General features: G+C 34.5%; 1 protein-coding gene across 7 annotated transcripts in view; it reads right to left on the bottom strand.

Moving 5' to 3' along the window:
- Nucleotides 1-25,159, bottom strand: part of DMXL1 (Dmx like 1) — a 166,784-nt gene that overhangs the window by 81,517 nt on the left and 60,108 nt on the right. For all 7 annotated transcript variants that reach the window (XM_058277529.2, XM_058277531.2, XM_058277537.2 and 4 more), the window contains exons 10-23: nt 22,987-23,199; nt 19,796-20,049; nt 19,008-19,692; nt 18,789-18,910; nt 16,273-16,362; nt 16,090-16,192; nt 13,583-13,702; nt 13,083-13,304; nt 9,250-10,935; nt 7,617-7,724; nt 4,753-4,922; nt 4,138-4,235; nt 2,958-3,123; nt 1,626-1,863 (exon numbers count right to left, since the gene is read on the bottom strand). In XM_058277529.2, the coding sequence (XP_058133512.1) occupies nt 1,626-1,863; nt 2,958-3,123; nt 4,138-4,235; nt 4,753-4,922; nt 7,617-7,724; nt 9,250-10,935; nt 13,083-13,304; nt 13,583-13,702; nt 16,090-16,192; nt 16,273-16,362; nt 18,789-18,910; nt 19,008-19,692; nt 19,796-20,049; nt 22,987-23,199 (4,275 nt within the window). The remainder of the gene's footprint in view (nt 1-1,625; nt 1,864-2,957; nt 3,124-4,137; nt 4,236-4,752; nt 4,923-7,616; nt 7,725-9,249; nt 10,936-13,082; nt 13,305-13,582; nt 13,703-16,089; nt 16,193-16,272; nt 16,363-18,788; nt 18,911-19,007; nt 19,693-19,795; nt 20,050-22,986; nt 23,200-25,159) is intronic.

Genomic DNA, 25,159 nt, shown 5'->3' with positions numbered 1-25,159 from the left:
GAGATACTCCTCATTTTCTGTACCTCTGAATACTGAGACTATCCAAGGATTCGGTTCTTAAGGTTTTTTCTATCTTACCTTTCCTGGATGAACTCACAGACATGGCTTTAAATACCATTCCGTATGCTGATACTTTGGAAATTTTTATCTCCTGCCCCAATTTAACCCTGTAGACTACTACATCCAAAGACCTACATTATAGTTCCACTTAAACACACATACTTTTTAGTGTGCCCTTAGCCAATATTATCCTTTATCCAGATATCTATATTGATTATTTGCTCATTTAGATCAGGTCTCTGATCAAAGGTTATCTTATCAGAGAGCTTCTCTATCTAAAACAGCACCCCACAAAATCTGCTCCTTTCCCATCTTATTTACCTATTGCTCAAGCTAAAAACTCTTGACTTATTAGCCTCAACTCCTCTTTCCTTATACTCTATATCCAACTCAGTTCTGTCTAGTCAACCTTCAAATTATATCCCAAATCCAAGTGCTTCTCTCTGTCTCCTCTCCTATCTCCTGGCTCAAACCACTACTATCTTTTATAATTTTCTTATAGAAGAAACTGTCTTAATTGGTTCTAAATATATGAGATTACGTATTAATCCTAATCAAAATACATTATTTGACAAGAATATGTGCAGGTATAAGAAAATGGCTGGAAACACCTTTTCTTTTCCTTCTTCATTAAAAATAGGTCATTTTGGAAATCTGCAGCTCAGATGGCTAGGAGTTACATGGCTTTCTCATAAGTTTAGAAGATACAGGTATGGCACAAGATACTTCCTGATGAAAAGATGCCATGTGGAAAGCTATGAACTCAAAGTTTTTCCAGTTATTACTCCAAATGACATGATACCTACTGAACCAACTATCAGACGTAAGTCAGGGAAGCTGGTGTGGAAATGTGGTTTGGGCACCTGCTTCCCATGTATGAGGTTCCAGGTTCAATTCCTGGTACCTCCTAAAAAGAAGAAGAAGAAAAATCCATCAGACATAATTCAATTCTATCTATGGAAAAACATCTGGAAGGAAATCTTATCATTTATACATGAATTCATATAATGATTTCCACTTTACCCTACCTCTAGAAAAGATTTAGCAAAAAGGATTTCTAAAACAAAAAGGCAGGAGTTGAAGAAGATAAATTTTAAAAAAATAACACCTACACCTCACTCTTCTAAAGAACAATAGACAGTCAAGGGTTTATTTAGTTAAAATTTTTCTAATATCACTTAAGTTAATTCAGTTTACTCTGAATACATTTTTACTATAAAAATAATGAACCTGATTAACAAACACAATAACTGCCACCAAAGATAAACAATTAACTCTCTATCAGTATTTATGCAAAATATCTATATTCAAGTACAGATAGTATTTATAGACAATAAATAAGTCTATTTCATAAAACTAGAAAAGCCTAAGTCCTTGGTTACACAGGATTTAATTTTCAGAAAAAAAATTATTGTATACATAATAGCAAGTCCCCAAATAACCATAAATTCTTGGACCATGTTTTCAACTTGCTTCATATTTATCTTCAACACCCAAGAGAGTGTTCTGCATGCAACAAGAACTATAAAACTCTTAATCATTAACTTCTTAGAAGTGCAGCTTACCACCATCCTCTCTGATAGGTGGCTTTATTAGGGTTTCCAGAGCACTGCTATAGTCTTCCAAAATCCAATAGGCCATACTCCGAAGAAAAGGATCATAATGCGTATTTACAGGAGAATCAATTCCCAAAATTTTTTTATGTAATATAGATTTATATGTTGCAGATGTATCAAATTCAGATTCATACAGTCTTGCTATTATAAGAGCCAACTGAATGTCATTCAGTTTCTCCAGGCATACCTTCAAAAAAAAAAAAAGAAATATTATTTATAAATAAGGGATTCATTTTAAGATAAATTCAATTTGACTAATAACTAGAAGAACACAAGGCTTTTTTTAACATTAGAAATGAATAAACAAGGATAATAAAAAAAAAATTCTACTTCAGTAAACCTACTTGGCAATATTTGTTAATTTTTGAAATCTACCTGAAAGTGCTAAACGTGTATTTGTTAAAAGAATTGGCTTACTGAGGAAATGGTGGGTAATTCTTAATAGCATCAGTTCAAGTTATATATATATATAACTTATATATATGTATATATATATATTTTTTAAAAGATTTATTTTTATTTATTTAATTCCCCTCCCCTTCCCTGGTTGTCTGTTTTCTGTGTCTTTTTGCTGGGTCTTGTTTCTTTGTCCGCCTCTGTTGTCGTCAGCAGCACGGGAAGTGTGGGCGGCGCCATTCCTCGGCAGGCTGCTCCCTCCTTCGCACTGGGCGGCTCTCCTTATGGGTGCACTCCTTGCGCGTGGGGCTCCCCTACGCGGGGGACACCCCTGTGTAGCAAGGCACTCCTTGCGCGCATCAGCACTGCACATGGGCCAGCTCCACACGGGTCAAGGAGGCCCGGGGCTCGAACCGCGGACCTCCCATGTGGTAGACGGACGCCCTAACCACTGGGCCAAAGTCCGTTTCCCAAGTTACATATTTTGTCATAATCTTAAAACTGTACTCTTCCTATCTTCCCCAGGAAATAGTGTTTCCAAATTTGTTAACTTGTTTTCAATCACTTGTATGAAATTCTGAGCAAGAGAGCAATTTCAAGGTAGAAAGACTGTATCTTACGTATTCATAATTTTTTAAAAGGTTTACTGCGAAATAATCAGTTAAGAATTTTCTTAGGTTTATCAACTAAGAGCCAGATATAAGTTCAAGGCAGCCTGGATAATCTTATTTCTGTTCAAATACCATTCCAGATAAATGACAACATTTTTAAGGTCTCTATAAATATGAGCCTTTTTATAATTCAGTTATAATTAAGTTAAAATAAAAGTTTAAGCCCTACGTAAAGAGCTTTAGGGGCTATTAAAAAAAAAGTTTCATTCATTACCTCAACTGCATCTCTGAGGCAACCGGCTAAAAGAAAAAATGCTGCAGAATGTTCAAATCTTTGTTTGCCTAGCAAAGAAAAAGCATTCTTTAAAGCTGCTTTACGCCACCTCTCATCCTCAAAATTGTGTCCAAAAAACTGTGTCATCTTGGTTTCTTTTTGAGATCTATAAAGAGAAGTTAAGAAAATTTTGAAAACAAAATGTTTCTGTATCAGAATCAATCACATAAAGTCAGCCAATTAAAAGTTAAGAACCAATAGAAATGTTTGCTAGTTCATACATTACTGTACATCTGCTTCTTTAACCAGCAGAAAAGAACATTAGGTAAGTATTTACCTTCTCATATAAATATCAGGAATTAATGAACAAAATTATCTTTCAAACTACAAGGAAAACTACATTAGCAGCACTGTGAGAAATCATTTAAAACATGCAAAATACATAATTTATATTAACTTCTGTGCTACTTCACTATATAGACCTCATCAATCATCTTTTTTCCCCCTACCCATAATTTTAGGATGACATTGGTGGAGGGAGAGGGACAGGAGGAATTTGCCCTGAATCAAAACAATCCTAAGAGATCTAGTCTCTTAGAAAACTGATTTTGTATCATATTTATCTATTTAAGATCACTGTTCATATGGATTCACCTGGAAATGAATCCAAAACAAATGATGAACTCTTTATGGTCATCACAGTCACCAAAGTACTGCTGAGGAAAACTGAGAAGAAGAAAAAATTCTACGTGACTTCCGTCCAGAAATGGGTTCAGGGGCTGCAGGAGGAGGCAGTTTGGAGGGATAACCTTGATCCATGAGCTCTCAATAGGACAGAGGCCTAGATGCCCATTTCACATTTCACCAATTCATCTTCTTCTCCCCAACCCAGAAGCAAGTTTTTGGTTTAGTTCCTTTTGTTCTACAGAAGCATCATGAGATGTTCTTAAAATAAGCAAAAACTGGGTTTCTGTAGAAGAAATCTGAAAACAAACTAGTGACCTAATCAAGATTCTTCAACTCTGGAAAACACCTGAGCTTCTTCCCTTTCATCTCACTCCTTAAATAAAAAAATAACGAAGAATCTACCCTGAATTACACTGTATAGAATACAACATAAAACTTATACATTTTTCCTCATGAAAAGTTTTTCATTTTAAAGTACAATTTTCTCACCTACCTATATAGCCCCCAAATCACAGCTTTCTTTTTCATTGCAAGGTAAAAAATAGCAGCATCTAAAGGATCATTTTTTCTAAAAAAGGCTGCTTTGGCCACCTACAATTAGAGAATACTGGTCAAAATTTCAAAGAAACATTTTTTTAAGTTAAATCATTTCCTGCACACACAAGACTAACAACATTATTTACTATGTTCAAAAAATTTTTTTAGATCCACATAAATACAAATTTACATGTATATGTGTATGTGTGCGTAAATAAATACACACTTTGTAATTAAAAAAGTAATTTGTGATTGTGGCCTCTGAGGATATAGTGAAGTGGGGAACAGGGTTACTGCTTTCTATTACAAGCTCTACTGTATTGTTTTTCTAAAAATGTGCATATATATTTTGCTAAAAATAGACATACTATCAAATGAATGTGTGTGAACTACTAATTTAAGAATAAGAATGCAATATTTAAAAATTCTATTAACATAATATTTTAAAATATGAAAATTAAAAATGTGTCAGTGCTTTTTTTAAAAAAAGAAAGAGGAAACATGGGATGTCATTTAAGGAAAGTGTCCAAAATATACTAATTCACTTTTACTCCAAAATAAAAACGCTTACCTTTTCTATGCATTTGCGTAAGATGCGGGTATTCCGGACCCACCACCCCACACCCATAGCTCTAAGTTCAGACCAAGTGGGATCATCTTTTTGCATTGCTGGCAGCATGTTCAGCAGTTCTTCTTCTGCTACTGAGTGAAATGCCCAGGCAAAATGACTTGTAGATAGGCCTAAAGAAATGTCAAATATATGTTTACAAGAAATAAAAACATGACTATATAGTGATCATCAGAATTGGTCATTTCATATTTGAAATAAGAACATCTAAACTTTAGATGAAAGTCTCAGTTATAATTGTCAAAGACTGCTGAAAGTGTGGGTTGTTTTTTTCTTGTTTCTCCAAACAACTCTATCACTTCAATATTTTCTACAATGAATATATTTTCTTCTACAATTAAACTATATTTTTGAAAACAAGTAATAAATGCTTATGGCATATGCTACTGTGAGGCAGTATTTCTGTCCCCTAGCTATTAACTATTTTTAGAAAATGAGAAACACCTAAACATTATTCTAAATTGTCATATTTCTCTCTTTGAAGCTCCTTCTCACTTTTTTTGGGTCTACATTTGCTTTCCAGATTTAATTCTACTGAATTTGAAAAAAGCATCAAGTAGATAGCATAGTCTGGCGAACTGAGCATCACCCTGCAAAGACTCTGAAATTGGAATGCAGATAATACACACATTTAAATCCAGCTCCACCACTACGTAACCAATCTAAGCCAAGCTGCTTAGTCTCTTGATATCTCAGTTAATTAAATGTGATTATCGCAACTATCTCATTATATGTTGTGAAGACTAAATGAAATAATACAGTTAAAGCATTTAGAATAGAAGTTGGCATACAGTAACTATTATTACATCATTTACATTAGCATCCTTTACATCAGCAAATTTCTCAACTTACTGGTCCACAACTATATTGTTTACTGCTCAGCTTCTATTTTCTCTCTTCACAATACATTTTGTTTAGTATTAGACATAAACCTGGGTAAATGATTACCTATAAGATATGGTCTTGAGATACATGGCCTCAAATTTTTAACCTAATAATCTGTGCCTAGTAACCTGAAATGCCTACCATGACCAAGTCTTTGGAAATAAAGTAATATAAGTAATAAAAAACAAAAACAAAAAACTATGCTGTGAATTATTTTTAGATTCCTATTACCTTTCACCCAAGTTCATTGAATTTTCACAAATAAAGGTTTTGACTCAGAATTTTAAGCTTTACTTTTACAAACCTAAATGCAAAATGAGGGGAAGTAGGAAGCAGAGAGAAATAAAAGGACAGAGAGGAAAAGAGAGAGCAAGAAATGAGACCAGTTGGGCAAGGCAGAAGCCAACCCACAGAGTCCCCAGAACATTGTCTGAACTTTTAGATCTAATAATGCTCAAAGCCAGTTCTATCCCTTGAACATCCTGGGCTTTTAGTCAATAAAGATTCTGTTTCATGTAAATTAGTTTAAGTGGGATTTCTGTCACATATACCTATAAGTATATAAGAATATCTGAAATATACACTAATATTAACAGTTTTGGGAGTAGGTGGATTTTAACTTTCTGTATACCATACACTTTATAGAACATTTATGAAAAATGAATATGTATTGTAACTAATAAACATACTTAAGTTTTGCAGAAAAAAAGGTAAAGAATTTAGATAAACCACAAGAAGAAGGAAAAGGAAAAGCTACCTAATAAAGAATGAAACAATACCAAATGTCATAAACGACGCACTTGGAAACACAACACAGAATTTATTTGCCTAATATCCATTTCTTCATTAACTCTTTTCATTTAACATTAAAAATTCCAATGTTTCAAGTAAAGAAGATTAAGTGGAAATAAACACTTTTTAAAAGAAATTTCAATTGTAAGACTGGTTGTCTTTGAAACTGACCAAATGTATGTTAATGTTACAAGATGTTAACATCCAGCAAAAATACAACCAAAGCAATATATGTACAATAATATAGAGTAGTATATTAATAATCTTTCATTAAGCGTAAAAAAAGGGGGGTTGGTGACGGTGGTAGAAATATACTAAGTGAAAGAAACTAGAAGAAAGACACTGAATATTGTTTGACTCCATCTATACAAAATAAAATATAAGTACAAATAAATTAGAAAGATGGGAACAAAATAGCAGCTATATATGGCAGGGAGGCATATAGAGACTGAGAGGTGATTATTAAGTGTAGAGCTTTTTTTGTCTGTTTTTATTATTATTACTGGAATTACGAAAATGCTCTAATAATGATGGAAGGTATGAATGTATAACTACATGATTATACCAGACACCACTGACTCGGATGGATCATATGCATTATTAATATGTACCAATAAAATTGATTAAAAAAAAAAAAGAAATTAAAGAAACACAGAATGGGGCGGTGGACTTGGCCCAGTGGTTAGGGCCTACCGTGTGGAGCTGGCCCATGCGCAGTGCTGATGAGAGCAAGGAGTGCCTGCCACGCAGGGGTGTCCCTATGTAGGGGAGCCCCACATGCCAGGAGTGTGCCCCGTAAGGAGAGCCACCCAGCGCTCAAGGAGTGCGCCCCGTAAGGAGAGCCACCCAGCGCTCAAGGAGTGCGCCCCATAAGGAGAGCCGCCCAGCGTGAAAGAAAGTGCAGCCTGCCTAAGAATGGCGCTGCCCAGATGCAGCAAATAGACACAGAGAACAGACAAGGGGGGGGTGGTTTAAAAAAATAAATGAATCTTTAAAAAAAAGGAAAAAGAAACACAGAATGTGTCAAATTTGTCATTATTTTCATGCCTGGGCAAAAACAAGCTAAAAGTTCACAAGTCTCTCTTCTTATATTCCTTTTACTTCCTTTTAATAGATTATTACCAAATTACCTTGGTGAAGGAGTTGAGCTCTATAGGCTGGAAGAGAAGTTGTAAGAAAAGTGTGAAGTCGAACAGCCAAAAGAAATTTTAACCCACATTCATCAAGAGTTTCTCCACCTACAACCAGAGGAAAGAAAGTTATGTACTTACTTTTATTTGTGAAAAACACACTTTATTAGCAAAACATAAGTAATTGATAATTTGGTGATCAGCATGTCACAGCACCAAGTTTTTTAAATTAGAGAAGTTTTGAGTTTATAGAAAAACCATGCATATAATAACAGAATTCCCATATACCATGTTATCAGTAACACCTTGCACTGGTGCGGTACGTCTGTTATATTTGATGAAAGCACATTTTAATAACAGTACTATTAATTATAGTCCTTGGTTTAACTAAGGGTTCACTGTGATGTACAATTCCATGGATTTTATTTCAGTAATATGCATACAACCTAAAATTTCCCCTTTTAACCACAAATATATATTTTCAGTGCTATTAATTACATTCACAATGTTGTACTACCATCATCACCATTCATTACCAAAACTTTTCTGGAATATTCTCAAATCGGCAAAAAAATTCTCAGCCTAAATATTATCTAAAAAAATTTTTACACAATTGTACATCACAGAAAACAGTACAAGTAATTAATAAAAAAGAATTAACTCAAATTCTGACATTTAAAAAATAATCTGACCTCCTGTGATCTGTATCTTATCTAAATTAAAATGGGACTATTTCAAAATAGTTTAAACCTCTCTGTGGAATATGGTATAATATTTTCCATATTGACTCAAATCATATATCTATCAAAATGATTTATCTGCTAACACTGGCAGTAATTATTTGTATGTGGGGAGGTCTTGATTTTTTTCATCAAATGATTAGAAATATAAAAGACCTATAATATTTCACATCAAAAATTAATATCTGGGAGCAGATGTGGCTCAAGGCTGAGCACCAGCTTCCCGCATATGAAGTCGCGGGTTCAATTCCCAGCCCTGGTACCTTAAAAAAGTATCTACTAGTAATACCTCTTCAATTAAGAAGTGTCAAGATACATGACCAACTTATTTTTTCTTAAATTACCCCATAATTTCCTTCAAAGTTTAGTTAAAAGGGTGAGTCCTACTGACCTAGATTTGGTGCAAAGATAGACCTGTTAATTTCAGATCTTATTTGAGATTTGATAGGAATGCTATATTCAAATTTGTTTGTAACTCAGGAGATTTAAGAAGAAAAAGATTGTCTCTGGGCAAAGAAAATTTTATCATGCTATATCTGTTATTTAGTTAGCAGTGCATATTAATGCTAACTCTAGAATCCTTAAAAATCACTCTTCATACTCTAAAAACCAAGTAAGTCTTAACAGTGGATTATTACAACAGGAGAAAAAAATAAAACAAAAATTACCTTTTATTTTCAGGTACCTGAAATAATTATCTAATAAGAACCTATTCACTTTTATTAAACTCAAAAGGATTAAGTTGGATCTTTATGTTATTAAGAGACAGGTTAAAATAGCATGAGTCACTATGTATTTCCTCAGAGTATTACAATTTATGGACAAAATTACTGCATGTTAAGTAAAAGAATCATTGGTTTTTCCTCCAACCTGGTACTGAATTTAGTTTTTACCTTGGCTTCTGTCTCTGCTTTCCCCAATATCAGTGCTTGTGGTAGCAATTGTATCCGCTAAGGCCATCAAAGACATCTGTTCCATCCGGCTGAGTCCTGGTAAGCTAGAATGAAGTAAGTGGCCAGAAAGAACCTGAGCATGCTCAGAACCAAAGTAAGTTGGATTGTACTGTGAAAGGTCAATAACTCTGGGCTTTGCATTTTCTTCATCTGTTTCTAATACATGAATATCAGTTGTAAGAATTGAGATCTGAAAAAGCTCATCATAACTTTCATTTGATAGTTGGTTTGACTTATTTAAGGTACTCTGATTACTAGATTTCTCCAAAGTTGAATAACAACTATCATCATCTGCTGCAAGTAAGGCATATAAAGGAAGTGGAGGGACAGAATCTATTTCTGTATAATCTGTATTTTCACCCTTGTTGAATGCCTGGGGGTCTCTGGTAGTACTTCCACTAGCACTGATGGTAAGAGACCTAAGGCGGCGTTCATGATTAATTTCAGCTTCATTTAAAGCTACAACTTCTCCAGCAATGCATTTAACAAGATGTGACAAAATGGCCTTTGCTCGCCGAACTTTGCCAAGATCCATGAGTTCCAAAAGTTGCAAGGGATGGTATTGAGGTAAAGTTGGAGATAGTACATGGGCTGCTTCAAAGAGACCTGAATCTTCCATATCCACTGAAGGATCAAATGCAGTTTTCTTTCCACAGATTTTCTGTGCAAGACTGGTCATGGAGCGAGTCAGAGTTTTCTTTGGAGGGTGCAACCCAGAATTTGATGAATTACTCTGTTTTATTAAACTTATTAAAGATGGTGTGCTCCCATTGTATGAATCTGTTATAACAGGTTCTTGTTTAGAAGATGGCTGCCACTGGGAATATACATGCATTTCACAGTCCATTCCTACCACAAGGATGCCATCACGGACCCACGATAAAGAAACAGGAAAAGGTGGGGAGCCTTCTACAGAAGAAACCAAATCCACGCTTCGTAACAGTACAAATTTGGAAAGAGGCACAAATCTAGTATTCTCCCAAAGTGGAAATGCCAGGCTTTCTTTGACAGACTGTTCTTGTAACTTGCCAGCCAGGGGTCCATACATAAAAAGTTTTGATCCAATTCCTACAGTCAGGATATGAGAACCATCTTCTCTAGACATCCAGTCTAAATGAACTAAGTGTTTTGTGTTTGATGTGATACTCTCTTTACTGGATAAATATGCCTCTTGTTTATTATAGGCCACTAAATTGCTATCAATACTAATGCCAGAATCCAACACTGTGCTTAAGTCATCTAGATGGATTGTCTGTTCAAGGACCCAACATGAACCTCCTGTAGACTCACATTCAAAAATACTTACATGCATAATAAAGTCCTGTGAAGACCTACTATTAGAAGTGGGCTGTTTATAAGCTACTGCTAAACGATTTGTGTGTGCACAGCTAACTTCTACAGGCCTACCAGGTACAGTTATACTACTATTGCTCTGAAGTCCATCTTCAATAAGTAATGGCCATTCTTCCCAAATGTATACAAGATCCATTTTTCCATTCTTTGATGTGGCAGATTCTACGCTGCTTACTCTGCATCTCCAGAATCTTACTTTCTCATCCGAGCATGAAGTTGCCAATAAATAAGGAGCACTGCATATGGGATATATAGAAGAAGAACTCAGATGTCCTAAAACGAGATATCAAAGTTTGATTAAATACTAAGGTTTTCATGTACACGAGATTTTAGTTCTTTTCTATGAACTACTTTTAAGAACAGTCTGTATTTTTTTAAGGGTCAATAAGAGGCTTGCAATGATATCAAAAAAGTTCATATAAAAAGGACAGTATCACCAAAACCTACACCTGAGAGGGAACTCTGAGATAATTTAATTCAGTTACTTTGTTTTCCAGGTAAGGACCCTTCACCAAACATATTAACTACCTTGTTTCCAAATCAAACAGCTAATCTAAGTCACAGAATTAGAAAACCTGTGTTTTCTCCTGATTCTCAATTTAGCATTATTTTCACAATTCCTTGCTAGTTTTATATAGTATTATGAATCTCATTTTAAAGGAACATATTAAATTTGTCAATATTCACTGGTTCCTTCTTCATCCTTTTCCAGTACAATTGGGAATGGCCATGTTTACCTACATACCAAAGGGACATTTTATAGGGTTCTTCAAAATTGATGTATATTTCATATAATTGATGCTAAGAAGATTCCTAAGTGTGACTTAATGTTTGCTTAAGTTTTGTGTAATCATTTCTTCCTAACACAGTTTCCTAAATCAGGGGTAAGCAAACTTTTCCTTAAAGGGCCAAATATTAATAGCTGCTATAGACTTGCCCAGTCACAGGGTATCTGTTGCAACTACTCAACTCTGCCATGATAGTGCAAAAGCAGCACACACAACAGTAAATTAATGGGTGTGTCTGTGTGCCAATCAAAATTATTTACAAAAACAGGTTGCTAGTCCATAGTTTGTTAACCCTTGTCCTAAACTATTAAATATAACCTACTAATTATAATATAGAAAGTGATACAAAATATTTGTCATCTTTTAAAAGTAAATTATAACTTAAATGTAGTAAGCTAGAAAGAAAAATTCTGCAAAGAATAGAGTCGTATTCCAAAAGGAAACAATTGGGTTATACAATGGTTTCTCTGAGCTGAAAGAGAGTAAACATCTTTCCTTTTCCAAAAGTCTTGATTTAAAAAAAAAACCAAAAAACCAAAGATAAAGAAAAAAGCAATCACCATATTCTACTCTTTTTACCAAACAAAATAAATCTCTTCTTTTTTCCCCAGGACTTCTTTTCAAATTCTTTCAAATTCAGCTTAGACCAATGTTAAGTAAGAATGGTTTTATAAATGTCTAGCAGTTTCTTAATCTTTATTGTATTATTTTAATTGGAATTTAGTAGTGAAGACCATAGTGTCTAACAATAAGAGCTCTTAAAATTGTGTTAATGCAAAAGTTATTCTTTTCCAAAGTTTAACTTTTATTTTACCAATGCCTCTTATATTAAAATATACAAAACAGCAGATTGTAAAAGTTAGAACACTGTTAATATGCCTCTCCTAAAAAAGACTAAGTGCCTGAAGTGATAACTACATGAGTAACTGAAAAGCATTTAAGGCAACCAGTCAAAAAAATGACGGAGTAGTAAAAAAAGAAGACCCACCATTTCATAAGAAAAATGAAAGAATTAGGAGATAAAAATATAGATTTTTGTATTGGTATTCTTGATATCCTAGAACAGTGGTTCTCAATCTTTTGTGTGCATGAAAAATACCTAGAAGATTCGTTAAAAGAGACTGCCCCACCCCAGAGTTTGTGATTCATTAGGTCTGGAGTGGGGTCTCAGAATTTCCAAGTTTCTAGTTGTTGCTGATGTTGCTGGCCTGGGGAGATTTTGAGAACCAATTTCTTAGAAAAAGAATGATACATTATATAGCAAGAACCACACAGTCAGAATTCTTCTCAAAACATGACTCTAGGCAGTCACTATCAATATTATTTGAGTTGGCAAATAAAGGAAACATAGTTACCAACTTTGTATTGAAACTTTTACCTTTTCTTCCTGAAAGGATAATGAAAATTTGTTTTAGAAATGAATATTTAAGACTAAACCTGGCTGACAAAGGTCAGAATAATCTGAAAACAAAATGAGATATTTAAGTTTTCAATTTAGGGTACTTAGATATATTAGTTCCACTTTTGCTTCTGTATGGATGTAAAAGAGGTAGTTACACCTATTTTTTAAAATATCGGGTAAACACTCATGGGTTGAAGTTTGCTTAGTCTCTTTTCTCAAAATTTACAAACCTGCTGATGGCTTAACACTTATTATCTCAACTCCTTCTGGTAAATGAAACTCTTGGCTATAAACCATTTCTGAAGAAAGAGACAACTTGCTGGTACTTTGAAGATTTGCTCTGCAAGCCTGGTACTTCTGTGAAAAAGGAGATAAAATCTTTTCTGGAGAAGAAGAATAATGTTCTTCTGGCTGCCAAACTACTTCAGATATCTTTGTATCTACTTTTTCATCTATAAAACATAAAGAAGAACCGAAAACTGAAATAAACAAAAACTATGAATAATATAATTGCTGAGAAGTTAACATTTAATATTCCAAAATTGCCTTATAAAACATAAAAATAACACATCTTCACAGCAAGAAAATCAGAGAATCCTTTTTGCTTTTTGAATTAACTGAACAAATTACAATTATCACTACTCAACAAGAATGACTTTAAGAATTATGCACTGAAATAAGCATATGTAATTTATTAATGTCTACTCACAGTAACAACAAAAAAACATACCCAATGAAACAGGAACAGACTTTAAATGTAAATTCCACATGTGTAACAATGAACGGTTGTCTTGAGTACACTCTATTACAACTAGGTAGAATTTTTCAGAAAATCCATTAGATGAGCTACCTGTTGGTAATAATGATATTTTTCACTATTAACATGAATAAAAGAGACAACTTTCTAAATATTCCAAATTAAAATAACTGCATTTAATCCAGACACAAAAGGACAAATACTGTATGACTGTGTTATTATCAACAAAATACATTGTATAAGCTCATGGAGTTAATAATTAGAACACAGGTCACCAGAAAATAGAAGGCGGGTAGAGAATGGAAAGCTGAGGGTTAATCTGTGCAGACCTGGTGGTAAAAAGATTGTTTGTAAATCTTTGGAAATGAAGAGAAAAGGTAAAAACACATCATGGTATTTGTAACTAGCAGAGCTATTATATGGGTATGATCGGTTGAAAGGGGAAGTCTAAGGTCATGTATATGACTAGAAGGAAAGCTAAAACCTAACATGGGACTGTATAAGATAGTGAAACCTCATGTAAAACACAAATATGGGTGATACTGCATACATAAAACTATTTCTACAAAATATAAATACAAATACACTAGGAAGAAGGAAAAAGAATAGCAGCTATGTATGGTAGGGGAAGCACAGGTAGATTCAGAGGTGAGTTTTGTTGTTTTTTTATTATTATTATTGGAATAATGAAAGTGCTCTAAGAATGACTGAAATGATGAATGCACAAATACGTGATTACACTGAATACCACCAATTGTACACTTTAAATGGATTGTGTGCTTTATTAATATGTATCAATAAAAGCAAGGTGTTTTAAAAAAACTGCATTTAAAGAAAATAAATAGTTCAAAACTTTTACCTATGGTTCCAACTACAAATACATAGTCATGCTAGAATGGCATCAATTTATTCTTTACCACATGGATTTGTACTAACTTAAAATTTAAAAATTGTGTGCAAGTTCTGCTTAAATTTCTTTTTTGAATTTTCAGGCTTAAGAAAACACATTTGACTATACCTTATTTCACATGCTATACATTCTAATTACAGTCATCATTGTCAAATTGTTTACATAGATTAGACCACAGTGGGAAATCTCTAAGCAGATAGGAACTATGTGATATAAATTTTAAGTCAATATATCGTGATATGGGTGGGGGTATACAGTAACCCCTTATATCTTTTAATGTAACATTTTTTTGTGATGTATATATCTTCAAAAAAACACAATTTACAAAAATTATGGGGGGAGTAGGGAGTGGAGCATGTGGGAACCTCTTAGGTTTTTTATATTTTTTTATGTTTTTTAATGTAACATTCTTTGTGATCTATTAACTTTAAGTTAAAAAGTGTAAAAAATATATATACATCATGATAAAAACTGTGTTGCCAAACATTTTAAGTAAGTTTCATAATGGAATAACCTAGTTATGACTTTTTTTACCAAAAAAGAGGTATTCATTATATAACATCATCTAAGAGAATTTTTCTTAGCCCAAACTGTATAATTTAAACAGCATACAAATTACTCTAAATAAATAATTGTATCTACCTAAAATCTATCATAGATAGATTGATCAGATCATTACCTGAGGAAATGAAGTTATTTTGCTTTTAATCCAAGTTTTCTTCATTGTAAATTATGTTTATTAAAATACAAAATTAGAAAAGCCAAACTTACATTATAAAAATTAAGTAAATTACAGAACATATAACAAAATCAAAAAACAGCTATTGTTAGGGTAATTATTTGTCCTTTTAAATTTGCATAGGAAAAATATTTTCAAGCAATAGGAAAGACAGATAATCACAGATATCTTAAATCATATTGTGCTGAGAGAAAATGAAAAGTTAACTTGGGTAATGTGTTTATAACTGATAAATCCTCTTAATATTTTCACATTTGTTTCTTGACTGAGAATAAAAAAATACTGACATTCATGATAAATAATAAGACTACAGAGAACCATTTTAATTGCAAATAGACAATGTAAAACATTGTATCAGTTCTCTTCTGTGGTATCTCTTTATACAAACAATCTCATTAAGTAATGAGAGTGGGGATGAGATTAGGGAAAGGGATATTAATGCTTAATTGGTACGGAGTTTCTGTTTGGGGTGCTGAAAAAGTTTTCATAATGGATGGTGGCAATGGTAATACAGTAGTACATCATTGTGAATGTAACTAACTCCACTGAATTATATATTTGAATATGATTAAAAGGGGGGGGATTTATTTTGTATATGTGTTACTAGAATTACCAAAAAAACCCACCACAACAGGACTGTCCAACACAAACAGTGAACCCTTATGTAACTATGGACTACAATTAATACTATAATTATAATATCATTTAATCAACTGTAATAAAGATATCACACAATGTTAATAATAGTGGAGGTATATGGAAACACTTTATTTTCTGTATGATTTTCCTATAAACCTATACCTTCTCTAATTAAAAAATATTCTTCTTTACCTGAATCAGATAAAATGCTGTCTTTTCCCAAACTTTTCTTCTCAGGGTTATTCAAAATGAAGTCTTCTTGAAAAACATGAAGCAACTGTGTTTTTCTGCCATGCTGAATGCAAATAAATAACAACGTAAGTTGTCATATATGCTATTTCACTAATGCTAAGTGGTAAGAAAAATAATACTTACAAGTTTGGTAATAGGATCTAATGCGATAATGCATCCTGGTCTGGCTGTTGATTGCTGACTTACAATGTTAAACACTTCACCAACATACTTCTGTATTTAACAAAAAAAATATCATTTACTAAACAAATTTAAGAACAATAACAAATAATGTTAAATTTCAGGCATAAAGTTCAAGTAGTCTAAATATAAGTTCCTTTCAACTATAAATATTTTACGACTTTGCCTTACTACAGAGAAAAACAAAAGCAATGCTTGGGAATTGTTGGGTGAGGGTGGTGATATTTTATACCCACAAATGTGAAACGCTGGCTTTAATCTCATAAAATAATCTAAGAAGCAGTGCTTTTTAAGCAATAATTTTGAAGTTGGTGGGAGTGTGGGGATAGGGAATTGAGGTAAAGAAACAAGTTGAAATTCTGTTTGCATATACATGCTGGTTTCTTGAACCACTAATGCTTAAGCCCTAACTGTTCTAGTTAAGTCACAAATCATCTCTGCATTGTTAAATTCAGTGCTTAATCCTCAATCCTCAGCAAACTTGAGCCATTAGCTAACATTTGATCCTGATACTCATTAGCTCCTCCTTGAAATATTTTCTTCACTAGGCTTTCATTAAACCATTCACCTTAGGGTTTTTTTTTGAGAAGGCACTGGGGATTGAACTCGGGACCTTGTACATGGAAAGCAGGCACTCAACCACTGAGCTAACCTGCTCTCCTCACCTTACCTAAAACAACATCATGTCTCAGGTTTAATCTCTTCTATACTCTCTCCCACCCTGCAGCTTTAAAATCTATAAGCTGATAACTACCAATTTTTTATCTCTCATTTTATATCTTCCCTCCATACTTCAGAGAGCAGCCTACTGGGTCTCTTGGACATTAAGCAGGCACTTCTAAAGTCAGACCCTTGAATGTCCCTGCCCTTAAAAACTTGCACCATCTACAGTCTTCCCTCATGTGAATTCATAGCAACTCTATTCTTCCTAGCACTCAATCACAAACTGTGGAAGTCATCCTCTTTTTCTCAGACACAATTGAGAAATCTTGACTATTCAATGATCAAAATACACCCAAAATTTGACCAGTTCTATCACTACCACTCTAGTCCAAGCCCCTTTGTTTATCTCCTGGTCTACTGTACTAGCTTCCTAAATTAGTCTCTCTGATTCCACTTCCTCCCATGTCTGAGCTACATACAGAACCAAAGTAATCCTCTTTGTCAGATCATATCATCCATTGTTCTCTTCAATGTTTTCTATGGTATTCAGGAAAAAAGCAAAGTCATCACAATGGCCTATAAGGCCTAATATGATCTGGCCAGGTTTACCTGACTTCATCCTTGGCTAACCTTTACCTTACTTACTCTGCTTCAGCTACAGTGGCCTCCTTGCTGTCCTTTACACACCAAACATGCTCTAGCCTCAAGGTCTTTGCACTGGCTATTTCACTACCTGGAATACTCTTTCTCTAAATATCCACATAGCTAGCTCTCTTATCTCCTTCAAATGAGGCTTTCGCGAAACAGCCCATTATGTGGAACTCCCTACTACCTCTGCATCCGTCTCTTCTTTATAGCAATTGTCAATTAATATATTTTTACATTTTTTCTAACTCCTTTCACTAGAATATAAGCTTATATGATAACATAGTTGTATCTCTTTTGTTCATATCTCAATTCCCAGAGCCTAAAACAGCATATGATATACAGAAGGCCTGAATAGATACAGGCATTTCTGTTCTAACACTGGAACAGTTTTCTAACACTGGAAAACCTTGCGTTCTGCAAAATCATAAAAATGATTTATGTAAAAACAGGATTGGGGCTAAGCACTGAAACTTATGCAATTTTGTAACCACAGCATTTAAAACATACACACACACACATAAACACATAATAATTCGCAGCTGAAGAGTTGGCTTGAACCTCCCAAGCACACAGGCTCAGTATGGTTGAGGGCTACTTCAGTGGATATTAAAAACACAAAAATCAAAAGAGCAGAAATGTTGACCTGCTGGAGATACTGGGACAATGCAGATGGTGGGTTATTATTAGTTAGGCACAGAAGGAAGTGTAACCTGTCATAAGGCAAAAGCTTTGCAATGGTGTTGAAAGGACACCTGCCTGTATTGCAGCCAAGTAAAGGGCTTTTTCCTTTCTTCAGATTATAATTCCATTCCTGTTATTCTAGCTCTCCCTGACTAAAAAAAATGCAAATGAACCAACATACATTCCACACTATAGTGCCATTAGACACCACTTATCTGTGACTAAGAGGTGTTACAGAAGCACGTTATAGAAGAACAGACTATACTTGTTAAAAGAATGAAAGAAATGTTTTCTTTTTAAGAGAGTTAAGAATTACTATAAGGTTACAATAGAAACGTGAAAACAAATAAGCTGTGAAAGATATATGTATCTTGTATATAATTCTAGAACATGCCCAAAAATTACAGATTAAGTATCCCAAAACATCATATTATATACTTAAACAGTTTTAAATGTCATTTGCTTACAGAAATTTCAGGGTTGGAAAGCTCATATAAAAGTTTCTTGGCATCAATAACTGCTTCATACAATCTCAGATACTGTCCGTCACTTGCTACAAAGCACGCACTAGGAGAATTGCAGTATGCACCTAGAAAGTATTTACAAAATTTAAAATGTAATCCCTTAGAGAGAACATAAAAAAAAAAAAAAAACCTAAATTGCTTAAATAAAATCAGAATGCTTACCGAGACAGTAACTGGGAATAAGAGTGGGTAGCCAGGCCACATTGGAAAAGGCAGAAACATGAAGAGAATTAATCCGAGCAAGCTCAGAAACACCTCCAGAAAAAGACAATGGCCCAACTGGATCAACTCTCCAAAGAATAAGCTCACTATAAACTGAATTGGGATCCTGAAATGCCACATCGATGGTGCTTTTATTCTGTTGTCCCAAAGACCATTCTTCATTATTTAGAGAATCATAAACTGGCTGCTGACTATCAACATCTGGTGTCCTTAATGCATTATGGTGTGATGTTGTCAGCAATAATGGTAATACTGAGTGGCAAGCTAAATCATTAAGATGAAAGCGATGACCACAATATCTGGATTTGTGGGAAATACTGAGAACTGTAGAAAAAGCAGATTCCTCAGCAAAACTGACCAACCACTGATTCAGGGAACCATCAGCATGCTTTGAAATCATCATAACATTAGGAGTAAAAATGCTTAATTTTAAACTATTGGTTGATTTACTATGACCAGAAGAGATAAGCATTGATGTGGAATGTGTAAGACCAGAAGGTTTTTGTTTGCCTTGCTGAATAGCCAAGTCAACATTCTTGGTACAGGCATACATTACTATGCTTTTACAAAGAGAGTTCGCATCACCTGTAGGGAAAGCTACAGGAATTCTGGAAACAAAGGACACCTAGAAATAAGAGAGTGAGCATTAGAATATAAGAAATCATGTAAAGAGGTATTACAAGACAGTACACATATTTAAAAATAAGTAGAGAGCATAATAATGGTACCTGCACTTGGCGAAACATACCAGGCTGGTATTCATCCAGCCAATCCACATGCCAAACCAGTAAAGAACCATCCATGGGATGAATACTGAATAGCATGTCTGCATTTTTACTCCATTCAGACAGAAGTATTTCAATCTGATGATCGATGGCAGCTGATGGTAATGGTCCCAAACTTGAGTTTGGCACCATTTTATCACTGCCCAATTCCTTCTTTTCATGATTTATTTTCATATCATAAACACCATCATCCAATTCTACAAGCAAAAGGGTTCAGGAACCAAATAAATACAATCAATTTAATACTGTAAATTAAGAAATATTTTAACAAATGCATTCAAGATGAAAAATATAACAGTTTTCACATTAACAATAAATAGGATCCCTTTCAAAAATAACTTGTTTTGGGACTATCAGGCCATTTGGAGTTGACTCAGTAAATCAGAAGAGGTCTATAGGACTGAAACAGTAGATTATCAGTAGAATTAATTTTGGAATGAGAAATAGGTAAACTGGCTAAACCCAGATATCCTAAAATAATCTACCCAAGTGACCATCAATGAGACATATTCTCCAGATCTCAAATTGCTTATGGTGAAATGAGGAAGTTGGAAGTGGCCTATAATTCTAGGACTGAATTTTTAAAATATAAGACAATATAAATAGAATAAAATTTTTAAAAATCTATGGTAATGCACAACATAAACAGTGAACCCAAAGTTGAACAATGGGCTACAGTTAATGGTACAATTATAAAAATGTGCTGTTATCAACTGTAACAAATGTTCTACACCAATTAATAATAGGGCATATATGGGAATCCTGTATTTTAAACATGATTGTTGCATAAACCCACAACTTGTCTAAAAAAGAATAAAAACAACACAAAACAAATGGAATATAATTTGTACTCATAATACCAGATTTACCCAAACTAGAGTCTGCAATATTAGTTTCTCTAGGTGCATGAATTTATAACTAATAACACATCTTAAAAGAAAACATTTTAAAGGAATACATTTATAATGCCAATTTCCAGATCTCCCTCAATACATAGGTAGTTTTTAAAAAAATCTGTTCAGCAGTTCCTTAGAAAGTTAAGTACAGAATTACCACATGACCCAACGATCCCAATACTAGGCACATACCCCAAAAAACTGAGAGCCTGAACTTGAGCAGTTATTTGTACACTAGTGTTTATAGCAGCATTAGTCACAATTGACAAAAAATGGAAGCAACCTAAGTGTCCATCAATGAAGAATGGATAAATGAGGTATATATAGACAATAGAATATTATGCAGCCATAATAGGGAATGCAGTTCTGATACATGCTACAACATGGATGAACCTTGATGACATCAGGTTGAGTGAAATAAGTCAGGCACAAAGTATGATTTTACTGATATGAAAAAATTAGAATAAGCCAATTGCTAATCAGACACTAGAATATATACCAGGAGCCAGAGTGGGGGTAGGGAATGAGGAGTTAATGCTTAAAATTATAAAGAGTTTCTATATGGGTTGACTGTAATGTTTCAGTAATAACCGGTGGTGAGGGTAGCACAACACTGTGAATATAATGAACAGCACTGAATCATATATTTGAATGTTGTTAAAAGGGGAAGTTCAGGTTGTTTATACATTACTAGAAAAAGAATTTTAAAAACAATATACAAAGGACTATACAACACAGTGAACCATATTGTAAATAATGGACTATAGCACAATTATAAAGGTGTTCTTTGATGAATTTTAACAAATGTACCACACTAATATGCAAGGTGTAAAGAATAGTGTGGTATATGGGAATACTGTATTTTATGTGTGATTTTAACAACCTAATTTTAAAAAAAAAGAGAAAAAGAAAAAGATGCCTGTATACCAATATATCAATACAGGGAAATACGTATATTCTGACCTCAAATTCAAAAATCATGGGGAAGCAGATGTGGCTCAAAAAGTTGAGTGCCTGCTCCCACGTGGGAGGTCCCAGGTTCAGTTCCTGGTGCCTCCTAAAAAAATTAAAAAACAAACAAAATGAAGTGGATATGGCTCAAGTGATTGAGCACCCGCCTCTAACACAGGAGGTCCCAGGTTCGGTCCCTGGTGCCTCCCCGAAAAACAAAAACGAAACAATGAGCAAAACAAACAAAAAAAAACAACTAATGTGGCTCAGTGGTTGAGCATGGGCTTCCCACATACGAGGTCCCAGGTTCAATCTCTGGCCTCCAGTACCTAAAAAAAAAAAAAAAAAAAAAATCACAGTCCCCACATCACCCCAATCCCTAATTAGAAATATAGAATCTTTCTTAAAAAGAAGTGCTCAAAAGCTGGTTTAGCTATGTTCAAGATTAAAAAAAAAAAAAAATCAAGATATACAAATGAGTATGAAAAAGAACTCAACAGAAAATCAGGCAATGCACATGAAAGTGAGTCACAGAAGAAAGGGCTAAATAGAAAAGCAGCTCAAAGTAAATATCAAGTAAAACAAGATATTTTTCAAAGTGATAAACAAGTTTTGTAATGGATGGTGATGATGGTAGCACGACATTGTAAGTGTAATTAACGCCACTGAACTATATACTTGAAAGTGGTTAAAATGGAACTAAGCTGTATATATTACCATAATAAATTTTTTAAAAAAGCATTTTCCCATATCGACTAGCAAAAAGATAATATAATAAAAAGACCCAAAGTTGGCAAGGCTGTGGAAAAGGGTATCTGTATACACTTAGAGGACGTATAAATTGATAAAATATTTCTACAGGGCAATTTGGCAGTAGTTACTGAAATTTAAAATATTTATACTCCCTCAGTAATTCCACATCTAGGAATCTACATTATAGGAAAGTTCACACAACGATCAAGAGCTGTACCATTATTAGTTTAGTGAAAATCAACTTAAGTTACAGATTCTAGGTAGAGCCTGAGATTCTGAGTTTCTAATAAGCTCCTGGGTGATACCAACATTGCTGGCCTTTCAAGTGGTAAAACCCTGGAGTCTGACAGAGCAAGAATGAAAAAGACTGTCCCTGAATCAATGACTGAAAGAAAGTCACCTGAAAGAAGAACACCTACACTGGATTAGTAAATGAGCTAGTCCAAATTTGTACTGTGAGTACAACTTTCTGGGAGTAGCCACAAAAACCATTTTAAACAAAACTTAAAACTTTCATATTTCTTAAAGCATTACCTTCATCAGATTTTACATCTGCCTGATTAGAGTCTTCTACACTGGTCTCAGAAGATGGTTGTTCAAAACTTTTTCTAAGTTGCTCCAAAAAGACTTCCATGGACAAAGTAAAATGCAACTCTTTATTGTTTAGCCAGTGTACCACAAAAGGTCCACTCTTCTCTTCATTTTCACAAAGACTCAAAGATGTGATAGAAGGAAGAAGTGGAATATCTACAAAAAAACACACAAACACAAAAAATTTAAAAATTAAAAATTCAACAATCCAGCATACAAAATATCCAGGTCTCACACTTTCATTATTGACCATTACATTTTATCTTTAAAACTCTAAAATAATTTTATTTAACATAAAAATAAGACTTTCAAGTTAAATGTTGTTTGCCACTATTATTACTGATAACAGATTTTTAAAAAAAAAAAGATTTTTTATTTATTTCTCTCCGCCCCCCCCCCCAGTTGTCTGTTCTCTGTGTCCATTTGCTGCATGTTCTTGTTTTTGTCCGCTTCTGTTGTTGTCAGCAGCATGGGAATCTGTGTTTCTTTGCTACGTGTGTGTGCGGCGCCATTCCTGGGCAGGCTGCACTTTCTTTCCCGCTGGGCGGCTCTCCTTACGGCGGGGGACACTCCTGCATAGCTCGGCACTCCTTGCGCCCATCAGCACTGCGTGTGGGCCAGCTCCACACATGTCAAGGAGGCCCAGGGTTTGAACGGTGGACCTCCCATATGGTAGACGGACGCCCTATCCACTGGGCCAAGTCCACTTCCCTGTGTTTCTTTTTGTTGCGTCATCTTGTTGTGTCAGCTCTCCATGTGTGTGGCACCATTCTTGGGCACGCTGCACTTTCTTTCGCACTGGGCAGCTTTCCTTACTGGGAGCACTCCTTGCGTGTGGGGCTTCCCTACGTGGGGGACACCCCTGTGTGGTAGGGCACTCCTTGCGCACATCAGCACTGTGAATGGGCCAGCTCCACATGGGTCAAGGAGACCCAGGGTTTGAACCATGGACCTCACATGTGGTAGGCGGATGCCCTATCCAATGGACCAAGGCCACTTCCCTGATAACAGATTTAAATGGAAAATTGAACATAAAAGGAGATAAAATTATATATTGTCATATAGTATAAAATTACTTAAACATGTTTTATTTAATCCTAAGAAAAATTTCAAAAAAAAATACAGCTACAAACTTTAGACATATTAACAGTAAAGTTTTCTTAATTTATATGCAAACATTCATAAGAAGCACATTTCGGGAAAAGTGGCCATGGTGGCTGCTGGGTGCGGGGAATGGGAGGAAGAGATGAGATGTGGAGGCGTTTATGGGACTTGGGAGTTGTCCTGGGTGGTGCTTCAGGGACAATTACGGGACACTGTAGATCCTCCCAGGGCCCACTGGATGGAACGTGGGAGAGTATGGGCTATGTTGTGGACCACTGACCATGAGGTGCAGCGATGCCCAGAGATATACTTACCAAATGCAATGGATGTGACATGATGATGGGAGAGAGAGTTGCTGTGGGGGTAGTGGTAGGGTGGGAGTGGTGGGGTTGAATAGGACCTCATGTTTTTTTAATGTAATATTTTTAAAAAATGAATTAAAAAATTTAAAAAAAAAAAGAAGCACATTTCAACCTGACCAATGAAAAATGCTATTATCATGACGTGAATAAAGCAAGTGATGTGTGTATCTCAATATCAACACTTTCTATTCTTTTTACTTAATAGGCTAACAAGTTCTTTAAAGACCTTATCCATCTAATTCTCAAATGGAAACTGCTTATATATTAGCCTCCGGATTGAACTTGGAAGGTATGAATTGCAATTCCCTTCTCATAGTGAAGAATGGCATTCAAAACAGACTAATGCAGCTGAGAAAAAGGTCCTTGGCATTACTCTTAGTGAAACTGTTGAATTAACTAAAGTCCAAAATCCAGGGTCAGCTGTTGTGACCAATAATAATCCCAATTAACAGAGGTGAAGAAAAATTTAAGACTCATATTAAATCTGATGTGGATCAGGCTAGCCACTAGCAGAACTATAAAGGCTGAAATGGATTCATGGAATGTAAACTATTCTTCAGAAAAAAATTTTTAATGGAAAGATAAGTAATTTGAATTATCTGTTCAAGCAATGTGTCTATTGAACAAAACCAATAAAAAGAGTACTATAA

This window comes from Dasypus novemcinctus, chromosome 2 (assembly GCF_030445035.2).
Source record: "Dasypus novemcinctus isolate mDasNov1 chromosome 2, mDasNov1.1.hap2, whole genome shotgun sequence".
In the NCBI taxonomy this organism is placed as follows: Eukaryota; Metazoa; Chordata; class Mammalia; order Cingulata; family Dasypodidae; genus Dasypus; species Dasypus novemcinctus.
The sequence above is the reverse complement of the archived record's forward strand: the minus strand, read 5'-3'. Positions and strand labels throughout refer to the sequence as shown.